Below are 17,618 nucleotides of genomic sequence, written 5' to 3' on the forward strand. Positions count from 1 at the left end.
GGCGCGGGGCTGGGAGCGAGGGCGCGGGGCTGGGAGCGAGGGCGCGGGGCTGGGAGCGAGGGCGCGGGGCTGGGAGCGAGGGCGCGGGGCTGGGAGCGAGGGCGCGGGGCTGGGAGCGAGGGCGCGGGGGCGAGGGTGCGGGGCTGTGGGCGAGCCTGGGGGCGAGGGTGCGATGCTGGAGGCGAGGGCGCGGGGGCAAAGGTGCAGGGCTGGGGGTGAGGGTACGGGGCTGGGAGTGAGGCCGCGGGGCTGGGGGCGAGGGCGCGGGGCTGGGGACGAGGGCGCGGGGCTGGGGACGAGGGCGCGGGGCTGGGGACGAGGGTGCGGGGCTGGGGACGAGGGCGCGGGGCTGGGGGCGAGGGTGCGGGGCTGGGGACGGCGCTGGGGGCGAGGGCGCGGGGCTGGGGGCGAGGGCTCGGGGCTGGAGGCGAGGGCGCGGGGGCGAGGGTGCAGGTCTGGGGGCGAGGGCGCAGGGCGAGGGAGCGGGGCTGAGGGCGAGGGTGCGTGTCTGGGGACGAGGGTGCGGGGCTGAGGGGCGAGGGTGCGGGGCTGGGGGCGAGGGCGCGGGGCGAGTGTGCGGGGGCGAGGGTGCGGGGCTGGGGGCGTGTGGCTGGGAGCGAGGGTGCGGGGCTGGGAGCGAGGGTGCAGGGCTGGGGGCGAGGGTGCGGGGCTGGGGGCGAGGGTGCGGGGCTGGGGGCGAGGGTGCGGGGCCGGGGGCGAGGGTGCTGGGCTGGGGGCGAGGGTGCGGGGCTGGAGGCAAAGCGGTGGTGCTACTGGAGAGGGTGCGGGGCTGGGGGCGAAGCTGCGGGGCTGGGAGTGACGGCGTGGGGCTGGGGGCGACGGCGCGTGGCTGCGAGCGAGGGCGCGGGGCTGGGAGCGAGGGCGTGGGGCTGGGAGCGAGGGCCCGGGGCTGGGGGCGAGGGTGCGGGGCTGGGGGCGAAGGTGCGGGGCTGGGGGCGAGGGCGCGGGGCTGGGAGCGAGTGCGCGGGGCTGGGAGCGAGGGCGCGGGGCTGGGAGCGAGGGCGCGGGGCTGGGAGCGAGGGCGCGGGGCTGGGAGCGAGGGCGCGGGGCTGGGAGCGAGGGCGCGGGGCTGGGAGCGAGGGCGCGGGGGCGAGGGTGCGGGGCTGTGGGCGAGGCTGGGGGCGAGGGTGCGGGGCTGGAGGCGAGGGCGCGGGGGCAAAGGTGCAGGGCTGGGGGTGAGGGGACGGGGCTGGGGGCGAGGCCGCGGGGCTGGGGGCGAGGGCGCGGGGCTGGGGGCGAGGGCGCGGGGCTGGGGGCGAGGGCGCGGGGCTGGGGGCGAGGGCGCGGGGCTGGGGACGAGGGCGCGGGGCTGGGGACGAGGGCGCGGGGCTGGGGACGAGGGCGCGGGGCTGGGGACGAGGGCGCGGGGCTGGGGGCAAGGGTGCGGGGCTGGGGGCAAGGGTGCGGTGCTGGGGACGGCGCTGGGGGCGAGGGCGCGGGGCTGGGGGCGAGGGCTCGGGGCTGGGGGCGAGGGCGCGGGGGCGAGGGTGCAGGTCTGGGGGCGAGGCGAGGGAGCGGGGCTGAGGGCAAGGGTGCGGGTCTGGGGACGAGGGTGCGGGGCTGGGGGCGAGGGTGCGGGGCTGGGGGCGAGGACGCGGGGGTGAGGGGCGAGTGTGCGGGGGCGAGGGCGCGGGGCTGGGGTTGAGGGCGCGGGGCTGGGGGCGAGGGCGCGGGGCTGGGGGCGAGGGCGCGGGGCTGGGGGCGAGGGCGCGGGGCTGGGGGCGAGGGCGTGGGGCGAGGGCGCGGGGCTGGGGGCGAGGGCGCGGGGCTGGGGGCGAGGGCGCGGGGCTGGGGGCGAGGGCGCGGGGCTGGGGGCGAGGGCGCGGGGCTGGGTGCGAGGGAGCAGGGCTGGGGGCGAGGGGGCGAGGGCGCGGGGCTGGGGGCGAGGGCACGGGGCTGGGGGCGAGGGCGCGGGGCTCGGGGCGCGGGGCTGGGGGCGAGGGCGCGGGGCTGGGGGCGAGGTCACGGGGCTGGGGGCGAGGTCGCGGGGCTGGGGGCGAGGTCGCGGGGCTGGGGGCGAGGTCGCGGGGCTGGGGGCGAGGTCGCGGGGCTGGGGACGAGGGGGCGGGGCTGGGGGCGAGGGGGCGGGCGAGGGTGCGGTCCAGGGGGTGAGGGGGCGGGGCTGGGGGCGCGGGGCTGGGGGCGAGGGTGCGGGGCTGGGGGCGAGGGTGCAGGGCTGGGGGCGAGGGCGCGGGTCTGGAGGCGGGATGGGGGGTGAGGGCGGGGCTGTGGGCGAAGGTGCGGGGCTGGGGGCAAGGGTGCGGGGCTGGGGCGAGGGTGCGGGGCTGGGGGCGAGTGCGCGGGCTGGGGGTGAGGGTGCCGGGCTGGAGGCGAGGCTGCGGGGGTCGGAGCGAGGCTGCGGGGGTCGGAGCGAGGCTGCGGGGGTGGGGGCGAGGGTGCGTGGGTGGGGGCGAGTGCGCTGGTCGGGGGCAACGGAGGGTGTGAGGGCGCGTGGCTGGGGGCGAGGGCGCGGGGCGAGGGCGCTGGTAGGGGCAACGGTGCGGGCGTGGGGGCGAGGGCGCGAGGGCGCGGGGCTGAGGGCGAGGGCGCGGGGCTGGGGGCGAAGGCGCGGGGCTGGGGGCGAGGGCGCGGGTCTGGGGGCGAGGCGCAGGGCTGGGAGCGAGGGCGCGAGGGTGCGGGGCTGGGGGCGAGGGGCTGGGAGCGAGGGTGCGGGGCTGGGGGCGAGGGTGCGGGGCTGGGGGCGAGGGTGCGGGCCTGGGGGCGAGGGCCTGGGGGCGAGGGTGCGGGTCTGGGGGCGAGGGTGCGGGGCTGGGGGCAAAGCTGTGGTGCTACTGGAGAGGGGGCGGGGCTGGGGGCGAAGCTGCGGGGCTGGGAGTGACGGCGTGGGGCTGGGGGCGAGGGCGCGGGGCTGGGGGCGAGGGGCTGGGGGCGTGGGCGCGGGGCTGGGAGCGAGGGCGCGGGGCTGGGAGCGAGGGCGCGGGGCTGGGAGCGAGGGCGCGGGGCTGGGAGCGAGGGCGCGGGGCTGGGGGCGAGGGCGCGGGGCTGGGGGCGAGGGCGCGGGGCTGGGAGCTAGGGCGCGGGGCTGGGTGCGAGGGAGCGGGGCTGGGGGCGAGGGGGCGAGGGTGCGGGGCCGGGGGCGAGGGTGCTGGGCTGGGGGCGAGGGTGCGGGGCTGGAGGCAAAGCGGTGGTGCTACTGGAGAGGGTGCGGGGCTGGGGGCGAAGCTGCGGGGCTGGGAGTGACGGCGTGGGGCTGGGGGCGACGGCGCGTGGCTGCGAGCGAGGGCGCGGGGCTGGGAGCGAGGGCGTGGGGCTGGGAGCGAGGGCCCGGGGCTGGGGGCGAGGGTGCGGGGCTGGGGGCGAAGGCGCGGGGCTGGGAGCGAGGGCGCGGGGCTGGGAGCGAGGGCGCGGGGCTGGGAGCGAGGGCGCGGGGCTGGGAGCGAGGGCGCGGGGCTGGGAGCGAGGGCGCGGGGCTGGGAGCGAGGGCGCGGGGCTGGGAGCGAGGGCGCGGGGCTGGGAGCGAGGGCGCGGGGGCGAGGGTGCGGGGCTGTGGGCGAGGCTGGGGGCGAGGGTGCGGGGCTGGAGGCGAGGGCGCGGGGCTGGGGGCAAAGGTGCAGGGCTGGGGGTGAGGGGACGGGGCTGGGGGTGAGGCCGCGGGGCTGGGGGCGAGGGCGCGGGGCTGGGGGCGAGGGCGCGGGGCTGGGGGCGAGGGCGCGGGGCTGGGGGCGAGGGCGCGGGGCTGGGGGCGAGGGCGCGGGGCTGGGGACGAGGGCGCGGGGCTGGGGACGAGGGCGCGGGGCTGGGGACGAGGGCGCGGGGCTGGGGGCAAGGGTGCGGGGCTGGGGGCAAGGGTGCGGTGCTGGGGACGGCGCTGGGGGCGAGGGCGCGGGGCTGGGGGCGAGGCGAGGGAGCGGGGCTGAGGGCGAGGGTGCGGGTCTGGGGACGAGGGTGCGGGGCTGGGGGCGAGGGTGCGGGGCTGGGGGCGAGGACGCGGGGGTGAGGGGCGAGTGTGTGGGGGCGAGGGCGCGGGGCTGGGGTTGAGGGCGCGGGGCTGGGGGCGAGGGCGCGGGGCTGGGGGCGAGGGCGCGGGGCTGGGGGCGAGGGCGCGGGGCTGGGGGCGAGGGCGCGGGGCGAGGGCGCGGGGCTGGGGGCGAGGGCGCGGGGCTGGGGGCGAGGGCGCGGGGCTGGGGGCGAGGGCGCGGGGCTGGGGGCGAGGGCGCGGGGCTGGGTGCGAGGGAGCAGGGCTGGGGGCGAGGGGGCGAGGGCGCGGGGCTGGGGGCGAGGGCACGGGGCTGGGGGCGAGGGCGCGGGGCTCGGGGCGCGGGGCTGGGGGCGAGGGCGCGGGGCTGGGGGCGAGGTCACGGGGCTGGGGGCGAGGTCGCGGGGCTGGGGGCGAGGTCGCGGGGCTGGGGGCGAGGTCGCGGGGCTGGGGGCGAGGTTGCGGGGCTGGGGACGAGGGGGCGGGGCTGGGGGCGAGGGGGCGGGCGAGGGTGCGGTCCAGGGGGTGAGGGGGCGGGGCTGGGGGCGCGGGGCTGGGGGCGAGGGTGCGGGGCTGGGTGCGAGGGTGCAGGGCTGGGGGCGAGGGCGCGGGTCTGGAGGCGGGATGGGGGGTGAGGGCGGGGCTGTGGGCGAAGGTGCGGGGCTGGGGGCAAGGGTGCGGGGCTGGGGCGAGGGTGCGGGGCTGGGGGCGAGTGCGCGGGCTGGGGGTGAGGGTGCCGGGCTGGAGGCGAGGCTGCGGGGGTCGGAGCGAGGCTGCGGGGGTCGGAGCGAGGCTGCGGGGGTGGGGGCGAGGGTGCGTGGGTGGGGGCGAGTGCGCTGGTCGGGGGCAACGGAGGGTGTGAGGGCGCGTGGCTGGGGGCGAGGGCGCGGGGCGAGGGCGCTGGTAGGGGCAACGGTGCGGGCGTGGGGGCGAGGGCGCGAGGGCGCGGGGCTGAGGGCGAGGGCGCGGGGCTGGGGGCGAAGGCGCGGGGCTGGGGGCGAGGGCGCGGGTCTGGGGGCGAGGCGCAGGGCTGGGAGCGAGGGCGCGAGGGTGCGGGGCTGGGGGCGAGGGGCTGGGAGCGAGGGTGCGGGGCTGGGGGCGAGGGTGCGGGGCTGGGGGCGAGGGTGCGGGCCTGGGGGCGAGGGCCTGGGGGCGAGGGTGCGGGTCTGGGGGCGAGGGTGCGGGGCTGGGGACAAAGCTGTGGTGCTACTGGAGAGGGGGCGGGGCTGGGGGCGAAGCTGCGGGGCTGGGAGTGACGGCGTGGGGCTGGGGGCGAGGGCGCGGGGCTGGGGGCGAGGGGCTGGGGGCGTGGGCGCGGGGCTGGGAGCGAGGGCGCGGGGCTGGGAGCGAGGGCGCGGGGCTGGGAGCGAGGGCGCGGGGCTGGGAGCGAGGGCGCGGGGCTGGGGGCGAGGGCGCGGCGCTGGGGGCGAGGGCGCGGGGCTGGGAGCTAGGGCGCGGGGCTGGGTGCGAGGGAGCGGGGCTGGGGGCGAGGGGGCGAGGGTGCGGGGCCGGGGGCGAGGGTGCTGGGCTGGGGGCGAGGGTGCGGGGCTGGAGGCAAAGCGGTGGTGCTCCTGGAGAGGGTGCGGGGCTGGGGGCGAAGCTGCGGGGCTGGGAGTGACGGCGTGGGGCTGGGGGCGACGGCGCGTGGCTGCGAGCGAGGGCGCGGGGCTGGGAGCGAGGGCGTGGGGCTGGGAGCGAGGGCCCGGGGCTGGGGGCGAGGGTGCGGGGCTGGGGGCGAAGGTGCGGGGCTGGGAGCGAGGGCGCGGGGCTGGGAGCGAGGGCGCGGGGCTGGGAGCGAGGGCGCGGGGCTGGGAGCGAGGGCGCGGGGCTGGGAGCGAGGGCGCGGGGCTGGGAGCGAGGGCGCGGGGCTGGGAGCGAGGGCGCGGGGCTGGGAGCGAGGGCGCGGGGGCGAGGGTGCGGGGCTGTGGGCGAGGCTGGGGGCGAGGGTGCGGGGCTGGAGGCGAGGGCGCGGGGCTGGGGGCAAAGGTGCAGGGCTGGGGGTGAGGGGACGGGGCTGGGGGTGAGGCCGCGGGGCTGGGGGCGAGGGCGCGGGGCTGGGGGCGAGGGCGCGGGGCTGGGGGCGAGGGCGCGGGGCTGGGGGCGAGGGCGCGGGGCTGGGTGCGAGGGAGCAGGGCTGGGGGCGAGGGGGCGAGGGCGCGGGGCTGGGGGCGAGGGCACGGGGCTGGGGGCGAGGGCGCGGGGCTCGGGGCGCGGGGCTGGGGGCGAGGGCGCGGGGCTGGGGGCGAGGTCACGGGGCTGGGGGCGAGGTCGCGGGGCTGGGGGCGAGGTCGCGGGGCTGGGGGCGAGGTCGCGGGGCTGGGGGCGAGGTTGCGGGGCTGGGGACGAGGGGGCGGGGCTGGGGGCGAGGGGGCGGGCGAGGGTGCGGTCCAGGGGGTGAGGGGGCGGGGCTGGGGGCGCGGGGCTGGGGGCGAGGGTGCGGGGCTGGGTGCGAGGGTGCAGGGCTGGGGGCGAGGGCGCGGGTCTGGAGGCGGGATGGGGGGTGAGGGCGGGGCTGTGGGCGAAGGTGCGGGGCTGGGGGCAAGGGTGCGGGGCTGGGGCGAGGGTGCGGGGCTGGGGGCGAGTGCGCGGGCTGGGGGTGAGGGTGCCGGGCTGGAGGCGAGGCTGCGGGGGTCGGAGCGAGGCTGCGGGGGTCGGAGCGAGGCTGCGGGGGTGGGGGCGAGGGTGCGTGGGTGGGGGCGAGTGCGCTGGTCGGGGGCAACGGAGGGTGTGAGGGCGCGTGGCTGGGGGCGAGGGCGCGGGGCGAGGGCGCTGGTAGGGGCAACGGTGCGGGCGTGGGGGCGAGGGCGCGAGGGCGCGGGGCTGAGGGCGAGGGCGCGGGGCTGGGGGCGAAGGCGCGGGGCTGGGGGCGAGGGCGCGGGTCTGGGGGCGAGGCGCAGGGCTGGGAGCGAGGGCGCGGGGGCGAGGGTGCGGGGCTGGGGGCGAGGGGCTGGGAGCGAGGGTGCGGGGCTGGGGGCGAGGGTGCGGGGCTGGGGGCGAGGGTGCGGGCCTGGGGGCGAGGGCCTGGGGGCGAGGGTGCGGGTCTGGGGGCGAGGGTGCGGGGCTGGGGGCAAAGCTGTGGTGCTACTGGAGAGGGGGCGGGGCTGGGGGCGAAGCTGCGGGGCTGGGAGTGACGGCGTGGGGCTGGGGGCGAGGGCGCGGGGCTGGGGGCGAGGGGCTGGGGGCGTGGGCGCGGGGCTGGGAGCGAGGGCGCGGGGCTGGGAGCGAGGGCGCGGGGCTGGGAGCGAGGGCGCGGGGCTGGGAGCGAGGGCGCGGGGCTGGGAGCGAGGGCGCGGGGCTGGGAGCGAGGGCGCGGGGCTGTGAGCGAGGGCGCGGGGCTGGGAGCGAGGGCGCGGGGCTGGGAGCGAGGGCGCGGGGCTGGGAGCGAGGGCGCGGGGGCGAGGGTGCGGGGCTGTGGGCGAGGCTGGGGGCGAGGGTGCGGGGCTGGAGGCGAGGGCGCGGGGCTGGGGGCAAAGGTGCAGGGCTGGGGGTGAGGGTGCGGGGCTGGGAGTGAGGCCGCGGGGCTGGGGGCGAGGGTGCGGGGCTGGGGACGAGGGCGCGGGGCTGGGGGCGAGGGTGCGGGGCTGGGGGCGAAGGCGCGGGGCTGTGGAAGAGGGTGCGGGGCTGGGGCGAGGGGGCGGGGCTGGGGGGCGAGGGTGCGGGCCAGGGGGCAAGGGCGTGGGCTGCGGACGAGGGCGCGGGGGCGGGGGCGAGGGTGCAGGGCTGGGGGCGAGGGCGAGGGCGCGGATCTGGAGGCGGGACGGGGGGCGAGGGCGGGGCTCTGGGCGATGGTGCGGGGCTGGGGGCAAGGGTGCGGGGCTGGGGGCAAGAGAGCGGGGCTGCGGGCGAGGGCTTGGGCCTGGGGGCGAGGGTGCAGGGCTGGGGGCAAAGTTGCGGGGCTGGTGGGCGAGGGCGCGGGGCTGCGGGCGAGGGTGCGGGGCTGGGGGCGAGGGTGCGGGGCTGGGGGCGAGGGTGCGGGGCTGGGGGCGAGGGTGCGGGGCTGGGGGCGAGGGTGCGGGGCTGGGGGCGAGGGTGCGGGGCTGGGGGCGAGGGCGCGGGTCTGGAGGAGGGACGGGGCGAGGGCGGGGCTGTGGGCGAGGGTGGGGGCAAGGGAGCGGGGCTGTGGGCGAGGGCGCGGGCCTGGAGGCGAGGGCGCGGGCCTGGGGGCGAGGGTGCGGGTCTGGGGGCGAGGCTGGGGGCAAAGCGGTGGTGCTACTGGAGAGGGTGCGGGGCTGGGGGCGAAGCTGCGGGGCTGGGAGTGACGGCGTGGGGCTGGGGGCGACGGCGCGTGGCTGCGAGCGAGGGCGCGGGGCTGGGAGCGAGGGCGTGGGGCTGGGAGCGAGGGCCCGGGGCTGGGGGCGAGGGTGCGGGGCTGGGGGCGAAGGAGCGGGGCTGGGAGCGAGGGCGCGGGGCTGGGAGCGAGGGCGCGGGGCTGGGAGCGAGGGCGCGGGGCTGGGAGCGAGGGCGCGGGGCTGGGAGCGAGGGCGCGGGGCTGGGAGCGAGGGCGCGGGGCTGGGAGCGAGGGCGCGGGGCTGGGAGCGAGGGCGCGGGGGCGAGGGTGCGGGGCTGTGGGCGAGGCTGGGGGCGAGGGTGCGGGGCTGGAGGCGAGGGCGCGGGGCTGGGGGCAAAGGTGCAGGGCTGGGGGTGAGGGGACGGGGCTGGGGGCGAGGCCGCGGGGCTGGGGGCGAGGGCGCGGGGCTGGGGGCGAGGGCGCGGGGCTGGGGGCGAGGGCGCGGGGCTGGGGGCGAGGGCGCGGGGCTGGGGGCGAGGGCGCGGGGCTGGGGACGAGGGCGCGGGGCTGGGGGCGAGGGCGCGGGGCTGGGGACGAGGGCGCGGGGCTGGGGGCAAGGGTGCGGGGCTGGGGGCAAGGGTGCGGTGCTGGGGACGGCGCTGGGGGCGAGGGCGCGGGGCTGGGGGCGAGGTCTCGGGGCTGGGGGCGAGGGCGCGGGGGCGAGGGTGCAGGTCTGGGGGCGAGGCGAGGGAGCGGGGCTGAGGGCGAGGGTGCGGGTCTGGGGACGAGGGTGCGGGGCTGGGGGCGAGGGTGCGGGGCTGGGGGCGAGGACGCGGGGGTGAGGGGCGAGTGTGCGGGGGCGAGGGCGCGGGGCTGGGGGCGAGGGCGCGGGGCTGGGGGCGAGGGCGCGGGGCTGGGGGCGAGGGCGCGGGGCTGGGGGCGAGGGCGCGGGGCTGGGGGCGAGGGCGCGGGGCTGGGGGCGAGGGCGCGGGGCGAGGGCGCGGGGCTGGGGGCGAGGGCGCGGGGCTGGGGGCGAGGGCGCGGGGCTGGGGGCGAGGGCGCGGGGCTGGGAGCTAGGGCGCGGGGCTGGGTGCGAGGGAGCGGGGCTGGGGGCGAGGGGGCGAGGGCGCGGGGCTGGGGGCGAGGGCACGGGGCTGGGGGCGAGGGCGCGGGGCTGGGGGCGCGGGGCTGGGGGCGAGGGCGCGGGGCTGGGGGCGAGGTCACGGGGCTGGGGGCGAGGTCGCGGGGCTGGGGGCGAGGTCGCGGGGCTGGGGGCGAGGTCGCGGGGCTGGGGGCGAGGTTGCGGGGCTGGGGACGAGGGGGCGGGGCTGGGGGCGAGGGGGCGGGCGAGGGTGCGGTCCAGGGGGTGAGGGGGCGGGGCTGGGGGCGCGGGGCTGGGGGCGAGGGTGCGGGGCTGGGGGCGAGGGTGCAGGGCTGGGGGCGAGGGCGCGGGTCTGGAGGCGGGATGGGGGGTGAGGGCGGGGCTGTGGGCGAGGGTGCGGGGCTGGGGGCAAGGGTGCGGGGCTGGGGCGAGGGTGCGGGGCTGGGGGCGAGTGCGCGGGCTGGGGGTGAGGGTGCCGGGCTGGAGGCGAGGCTGCGGGGGTCGGAGCGAGGCTGCGGGGGTCGGAGCGAGGCTGCGGGGGTGGGGGCGAGGGTGCGTGGGTGGGGGCGAGTGCGCTGGTCGGGGGCAACGGAGGGTGTGAGGGCGCGTGGCTGGGGGCGAGGGCGCGGGGCGAGGGCGCTGGTAGGGGCAACGGTGCGGGCGTGGGGGCGAGGGCGCGGGGCTGAGGGCGAGGGCGCGGGGCTGGGGGCGAACGCGCAGGGCTGGGGGCGAGGGCGCGGGTCTGGGGGCGAGGCGCAGGGCTGGGGGCGAGGGCGCGGGGCTGGGGCGCAGAGCTGGGGGCAAGGGCACGGGGCTGGGGGCGAGGGTGGATGCGAGGGTGGGGGGCTGGGGGCGAGGGCGCGGGGGTGGCGGCGAGGGTGCAGGGATGGGTGCGAGGGTGCGGGAGTGGGGGCGAGTGTGCGGGGCTGGTGACGAAGGTGCGGGGCTGGGGGCGAGGGGCTGGGGGCGAGGGCGCGGGGCTGGGGGCAAGGGTGCGGGGCTGGGGGCGAGGGCGCGGGGCTGGGGGCGAGGGCGCGGGGCTGGGGGCAAGGGTGCGGGGCTGGGGACGGCGCTGGGGGCGAGGGCGCGGGGCTGGGGGCGAGGGCTCGGGGCTGGAGGCGAGGGCGCGGGGGCAGGTCTGGGGGCGAGGCGAGGGAGCGGGGCTGAGGGCGAGGGTCTGGGGACGAGGGTGCGGCGCTGGGGGCGAGGGTGCGGGGCTGGGGGCGAGGGCGCGGGGGTGAGGAGCGAGTGTGCGGGGGCGAGGGAGCGGGGCTGGGGGCGAGGGCGCGGGGCTGGGAGCGAGGGTGCGGGGCTGGGAGCGAGGGTGCGGGGCTGGGAGCGAGGGTGCGGGGCTGGGGGCGTGGGTGCGGGGCTGGGGGCGAGTGTGCGGGGCTGGGAGCGAGGGTGCGGGGCTGGGGGCGAGGGTGCGGGGCTGGGGGCGAGGGTGCGGGCCTGGGGGCGAGAGCCTGGGGGCGAGGGTGCGGGTCTGGGGGCGAGGGTGCGGGGCTGGGGGCAAAGCTGTGGTGCTACTGGAGAGGGGGCGGGGCTGGGGGCGAAGCTGCGGGGCTGGGAGTGACGGCGTGGGGCTGGGGGCGACGGCGCGTGGCTGGGAGCGAGGGCGCGGGGCTGGGAGCGAGGGCGCGGGGCTGGGGGCAAGGGTGCGGGGCTGGGGGCAAGGGTGCGGTGCTGGGGACGGCGCTGGGGGCGAGGGCGCGGGGCTGGGGGCGAGGGCTCGGGGCTGGGGGCGAGGGCGCGGGGGCGAGGGTGCAGGTCTGGGGGCGAGGCGAGGGAGCGGGGCTGAGGGCGAGGGTGCGGGTCTGGGGACGAGGGTGCGGGGCTGGGGGCGAGGGTGCGGGGCTGGGGGCGAGGACGCGGGGGTGAGGGGCGAGTGTGCGGGGGCGAGGGCGCGGGGCTGGGGTTGAGGGCGCGGGGCTGGGGGCGAGGGCGCGGGGCTGGGGGCGAGGGCGCGGGGCTGGGGGCGAGGGCGCGGGGCTGGGGGCGAGGGCGCGGGGCGAGGGCGCGGGGCTGGGGGCGAGGGCGCGGGGCTGGGGGCGAGGGCGCGGGGCTGGGGGCGAGGGCGCGGGGCTGGGGGCGAGGGCGCGGGGCTGGGTGCGAGGGAGCAGGGCTGGGGGCGAGGGGGCGAGGGCGCGGGGCTGGGGGCGAGGGCACGGGGCTGGGGGCGAGGGCGCGGGGCTCGGGGCGCGGGGCTGGGGGCGAGGGCGCGGGGCTGGGGGCGAGGTCACGGGGCTGGGGGCGAGGTCGCGGGGCTGGGGGCGAGGTCGCGGGGCTGGGGGCGAGGTCGCGGGGCTGGGGGCGAGGTTGCGGGGCTGGGGACGAGGGGGCGGGGCTGGGGGCGAGGGGGCGGGCGAGGGTGCGGTCCAGGGGGTGAGGGGGCGGGGCTGGGGGCGCGGGGCTGGGGGCGAGGGTGCGGGGCTGGGGGCGAGGGTGCAGGGCTGGGGGCGAGGGCGCGGGTCTGGAGGCGGGATGGGGGGTGAGGGCGGGGCTGTGGGCGAAGGTGCGGGGCTGGGGGCAAGGGTGCGGGGCTGGGGCGAGGGTGCGGGGCTGGGGGCGAGTGCGCGGGCTGGGGGTGAGGGTGCCGGGCTGGAGGCGAGGCTGCGGGGGTCGGAGCGAGGCTGCGGGGGTCGGAGCGAGGCTGCGGGGGTGGGGGCGAGGGTGCGTGGGTGGGGGCGAGTGCGCTGGTCGGGGGCAACGGAGGGTGTGAGGGCGCGTGGCTGGGGGCGAGGGCGCGGGGCGAGGGCGCTGGTAGGGGCAACGGTGCGGGCGTGGGGGCGAGGGCGCGAGGGCGCGGGGCTGAGGGCGAGGGCGCGGGGCTGGGGGCGAAGGCGCGGGGCTGGGGGCGAGGGCGCGGGTCTGGGGGCGAGGCGCAGGGCTGGGAGCGAGGGCGCGAGGGTGCGGGGCTGGGGGCGAGGGGCTGGGAGCGAGGGTGCGGGGCTGGGGGCGAGGGTGCGGGGCTGGGGGCGAGGGTGCGGGCCTGGGGGCGAGGGCCTGGGGGCGAGGGTGCGGGTCTGGGGGCGAGGGTGCGGGGCTGGGGGCAAAGCTGTGGTGCTACTGGAGAGGGGGCGGGGCTGGGGGCGAAGCTGCGGGGCTGGGAGTGACGGCGTGGGGCTGGGGGCGAGGGCGCGGGGCTGGGGGCGAGGGGCTGGGGGCGTGGGCGCGGGGCTGGGAGCGAGGGCGCGGGGCTGGGAGCGAGGGCGCGGGGCTGGGAGCGAGGGCGCGGGGCTGGGAGCGAGGGCGCGGGGCTGGGAGCGAGGGCGCGGGGCTGGGAGCGAGGGCGCGGGGCTGGGAGCGAGGGCGCGGGGCTGTGAGCGAGGGCGCGGGGCTGGGAGCGAGGGCGCGGGGCTGGGAGCGAGGGCGCGGGGCTGGGAGCGAGGGCGCGGGGGCGAGGGTGCGGGGCTGTGGGCGAGGCTGGGGGCGAGGGTGCGGGACTGGAGGCGAGGGCGCGGGGCTGGGGGCAAAGGTGCAGGGCTGGGGGTGAGGGTGCGGGGCTGGGAGTGAGGCCGCGGGGCTGGGGGCGAGGGTGCGGGGCTGGGGACGAGGGCGCGGGGCTGGGGGCGAGGGTGCGGGGCTGGGGGCGAAGGCGCGGGGCTGGGGACGAGGGTGCGGGGCTGGGGCGAGGGGGCGGGGCTGGGGGGCGAGGGTGCGGGCCAGGGGGCAAGGGCGTGGGCTGCGGACGAGGGCGCGGGGGCGGGGGCGAGGGTGCAGGGCTGGGGGCGAGGGCGAGGGCGCGGATCTGGAGGCGGGACGGGGGGCGAGGGCGGGGCTCTGGGCGATGGTGCGGGGCTGGGGGCAAGGGTGCGGGGCTGGGGGCAAGAGAGCGGGGCTGCGGGCGAGGGCTTGGGCCTGGGGGCGAGGGTGCAGGGCTGGGGGCAAAGTTGCGGGGCTGGTGGGCGAGGGCGCGGGGCTGCGGGCGAGGGTGCGGGGCTGGGGGCGAGGGTGCGGGGCTGGGGGCGAGGGTGCGGGGCTGGGGGCGAGGGTGCGGGGCTGGGGGCGAGGGTGCGGGGCTGGGGGCGAGGGCGCGGGTCTGGAGGAGGGACGGGGCGAGGGCGGGGCTGTGGGCGAGGGTGGGGGCAAGGGAGCGGGGCTGTGGGCGAGGGCGCGGGCCTGGAGGCGAGGGCGCGGGCCTGGGGGCGAGGGTGCGGGTCTGGGGGCGAGGGTGCGGGGCTGGGGGCAAAGCGGTGGTGCTACTGGAGAGGGTGCGGGGCTGGGGGCGAAGCTGCGGGGCTGGGAGTGACGGCGTGGGGCTGCGGGCGACGGCGCGTGGCTGCGAGCGAGGGCGCGGGGCTGGGAGCGAGGGCGCGGGGCTGGGAGCGAGGGCCCGGGGCTGGGGGCGAGGGTGCGGGGCTGGGGGCGAAGGTGCGGGGCTGGGAGCGAGGGCGCGGGGCTGGGAGCGAGGGCGCGGGGCTGGGAGCGAGGGCGCGGGGCTGGGAGCGAGGGCGCGGGGCTGGGAGCGAGGGCGCGGGGCTGGGAGCGAGGGCGCGGGACTGGGAGCGAGGGCGCGGGGCTGGGAGCGAGGGCGCGGGGCTGGGAGCGAGGGCGCGGGGGCGAGGGTGCGGGGCTGTGGGCGAGGCTGGGGGCGAGGGTGCGGGGCTGGAGGCGAGGGCGCGGGGCTGGGGGCAAAGGTGCAGGGCTGGGGGTGAGGGGACGGGGCTGGGGGCGATGCCGCGGGGCTGGGGGCGAGGGCGCGGGGCTGGGGGCGAGGGCGCGGGGCTGGGGGCGAGGGCGCGGGGCTGGGGGCGAGGGCGCGGGGCTGGGGGCGAGGGCGCGGGGCTGGGGGCGAGGGCGCGGGGCTGGGGGCGAGGGCGCGGGGCTGGGGACGAGGGCGCGGGGCTGGGGACGAGGGCGCGGGGCTGGGGACGAGGGCGCGGGGCTGGGGGCAAGGGGGCGGGCGAGGGTGCGGTCCAGGGGGCGAGGGGGCGGGGCTGGGGGCGCGGGGCTGGGGGCGAGGGTGCGGGGCGAGGGTGCAGGGCTGGGGGCGAGGGCGCGGGTCTGGAGGCGGGATGGGGGGTGAGGGCGGGGCTGTGGGCGAGGGTGCGGGGCTGGGGGCAAGGGTGCGGGGCTGGGGCGAGGGTGCGGGGCTGGGGGCGAGTGCGCGGGCTGGGGGTGAGGGTGCCGGGCTGGAGGCGAGGCTGCGGGGGTCGGAGCGAGGCTGCGGGGGTCGGAGCGAGGCTGCGGGGGTGGGGGCGAGGGTGCGTGGGTGGGGGCGAGTGCGCTGGTCGGGGGCAACGGAGGGTGTGAGGGCGCGTGGCTGGGGGCGAGGGCGCGGGGCGAGGGCGCTGGTAGGGGCAACGGTGCGGGCGTGGGGGCGAGGGCGCGAGGCTGAGGGCGAGGGCGCGGGGCTGGGCGCGAAGGCGCGGGGCTGGGGGCGAGGGCGCGGGTCTGGGGCGAGGCGCAGGGCTGGGAGCGAGGGCGCGGGGGCGAGGGTGCGGGGCTGGGGGCGAGGGGCTGGCAGCGAGGGTGCGGGTCTGGGGGCGAGGGTGCGGGGCTGGGGGCGAGGGTGCGGGCCTGGGGGCGAGGGCCTGGGGGCGAGGGTGCGGGTCTGGGGGCGAGGGTGCGGGGCTGGGGGCAAAGCTGTGGTGCTACTGGAGAGGGGGCGGGGCTGGGGGCGAAGCTGCGGGGCTGGGAGTGACGGCGTGGGGCTGGGGGCGAGGGCGCGGGGCTGGGGGCGAGGGGCTGGGGGGGTGGGCGCGGGGCTGGGAGCGAGGGCGCGGGGCTGGGAGCGAGGGCGCGGGGCTGGGAGCGAGGGCGCGGGGCTGGGAGCGAGGGCGCGGGGCTGGGAGCGAGGGCGCGGGGCTGGGAGCGAGGGCGCGGGGCTGGGAGCGAGGGCGCGGGGCTGTGAGCGAGGGCGCGGGGCTGGGAGCGAGGGCGCGGGGCTGGGAGCGAGGGCGCGGGGCTGGGAGCGAGGGCGCGGGGGCGAGGGTGCGGGGCTGTGGGCGAGGCTGGGGGCGACGGTGCGGGGCTGGAGGCGAGGGCGCGGGGCTGGGGGCAAAGGTGCAGGGCTGGGGGTGAGGGTGCGGGGCTGGGAGTGAGGCCGCGGGGCTGGGGGCGAGGGTGCGGGGCTGGGGACGAGGGCGCGGGGCTGGGGGCGAGGGTGCGGGGCTGGGGGCGAAGGCGCGGGGCTGGGGACGAGGGTGCGGGGCTGGGGCGAGGGGGCGGGGCTGGGGGGCGAGGGTGCGGGCCAGGGGGCAAGGGCGTGGGCTGCGGACGAGGGCGCGGGGGCGGGGGCGAGGGTGCAGGGCTGGGGGCGAGGGCGAGGGCGCGGATCTGGAGGCGGGACGGGGGGCGAGGGCGGGGCTCTGGGCGATGGTGCGGGGCTGGGGGCAAGGGTGCGGGGCTGGGGGCAAGAGAGCGGGGCTGCGGGCGAGGGCTTGGGCCTGGGGGCGAGGGTGCAGGGCTGGGGGCAAAGTTGCGGGGCTGGTGGGCGAGGGCGCGGGGCTGCGGGCGAGGGTGCGGGGCTGGGGGCGAGGGTGCGGGGCTGGGGGCGAGGGTGCGGGGCTGGGGGCGAGGGTGCGGGGCTGGGGGCGAGGGTGCGGGGCTGGGGGCGAGGGTGCGGGGCTGGGGGCGAGGGCCGCGGGTCTGGAGGAGGGACGGTGCGAGGGCGGGGCTGTGGGCGAGGGTGGGGGCAAGGGAGCGGGGCTGTGGGCGAGGGCGCGGGCCTGGAGGCGAGGGCGCGGGCCTGGGGGCGAGGGTGCGGGTCTGGGGGCGAGGGTGCGGGGCTGGGGGCAAAGCGGTGGTGCTACTGGAGAGGGTGCGGGGCTGGGGGCGAAGCTGCGGGGCTGGGAGTGACGGCGTGGGGCTGGGGGCGACGGCGCGTGGCTGCGAGCGAGGGCGCGGGGCTGGGAGCGAGGGCCCGGGGCTGGGGGCGAGGGTGCGGGGCTGGGGGCGAAGGTGCGGGGCTGGGAGCGAGGACGCGGGGCTGGGAGCGAGGGGCGCGGGGCTGGGAGCGAGGGCGCGGGGCTGGGAGCGAGGGCGCGGGGGCGAGGGTGCGGGGCTGTGGGCGAGGCTGGGGGCGACGGTGCGGGGGCTGGAGGCGAGGGCGCGGGGCTGGGGGCAAAGGTGCAGGGCTGGGGGTGAGGGTGCGGGGCTGGAGTGAGGCCGCGGGGCTGGGGGCGAGGGTGCGGGGCTGGGGACGAGGGCGCGGGGCTGGGGGCGAGGGTGCGGGGCTGGGGGCGAAGGCGCGGGGCTGGGGACGAGGGTGCGGGGCTGGGGCGAGGGGGCGGGGCTGGGGGGCGAGGGTGCGGGCCAGGGGGCAAGGGCGTGGGCTGCGGACGAGGGCGCGGGGGCGAGGGTGCAGGGCTGGGGGCGAGGGCGAGGGCGCGGATCTGGAGGCGGGACGGGGGGCGAGGGCGGGGCTCTGGGCGATGGTGCGGGGCTGGGGGCAAGGGTGCGGGGCTGGGGGCAAGAGAGCGGGGCTGCGGGCGAGGGCTTGGGCCTGGGGGCGAGGGTGCAGGGCTGGGGGCAAAGTTGCGGGGCTGGTGGGCGAGGGCGCGGGGCTGCGGGCGAGGGTGCGGGGCTGGGGGCGAGGGTGCGGGGCTGGGGGCGAGGGTGCGGGGCTGGGGGCGAGGGTGCGGGGGCTGGGGGCGAGGGTGCGGGGCTGGGGGGCGGGGGCTGGGGGCGAGGGCGCGGGTCTGGAGGAGGGACGGGGCGAGGGCGGGGCTGTGGGCGAGGGTGGGGGCAAGGGAGCGGGGCTGTGGGCGAGGGCGCGGGCCTGGAGGCGAGGGCGCGGGCCTGGGGGCGAGGGTGCGGGACTGGGGGCGAGGGTGCGGGGCTGGGGGCAAAGCGGTGGTGCTACTGGAGAGGGTGCGGGGCTGGGGGTGAAGCTGCGGGGCTGGGAGTGACGGCGTGGGGCTGGGGGCGACGGCGCGTGGCTGCGAGCGAGGGCGCGGGGCTGGGAGCGAGGGCGCGGGGCTGGGAGCGAGGGCCCGGGGCTGGGGGCGAGGGTGCGGGGCTGGGGGCGAAGGTGCGGGGCTGGGAGCGAGGGCGCGGGGCTGGGAGCGAGGGCGCGGGGCTGGGAGCGAGGGCGCGGGGCTGGGAGCGAGGGCGCGGGGCTGGGAGCGAGGGCGCGGGGCTGGGAGCGAGGGCGCGGGGCTGGGAGCGAGGGGCGCGGGGCTGGGAGCGAGGGCGCGGGGGCGAGGGTGCGGGGCTGTGGGCGAGGCTGGGGGCGAGGGTGCGGGGCTGGAGGCGAGGGCGCGGGGCTGGGGGCAAAGGTGCAGGGCTGGGGGTGAGGGGACGGGGCTGGGGGCGATGCCGCGGGGCTGGGGGCGAGGGCGCGGGGCTGGGGGCGAGGGCGCGGGGCTGGGGGCGAGGGCGCG

At 83.0% G+C, this 17,618-nt stretch overlaps 1 protein-coding gene across 1 annotated transcript in view; it reads right to left on the reverse strand.

Annotated features, from left to right (window-relative positions):
* The window catches only part of LOC144488687 (uncharacterized), a gene marked incomplete at both ends in the record, with an annotated part of 65,872 nt that overhangs the window by 25,919 nt on the left and 22,335 nt on the right, over nt 1-17,618 (reverse strand). Inside the window, 1 exon segment of the mRNA XM_078206776.1 lies at nt 16,916-16,990. Coding sequence (XP_078062902.1) covers nt 16,916-16,990 — 75 coding nt within the window.

Source organism: Mustelus asterias, unplaced genomic scaffold, assembly GCF_964213995.1.
Source record: "Mustelus asterias unplaced genomic scaffold, sMusAst1.hap1.1 HAP1_SCAFFOLD_1773, whole genome shotgun sequence".
NCBI lineage: Eukaryota > Metazoa > Chordata > Chondrichthyes > Carcharhiniformes > Triakidae > Mustelus > Mustelus asterias.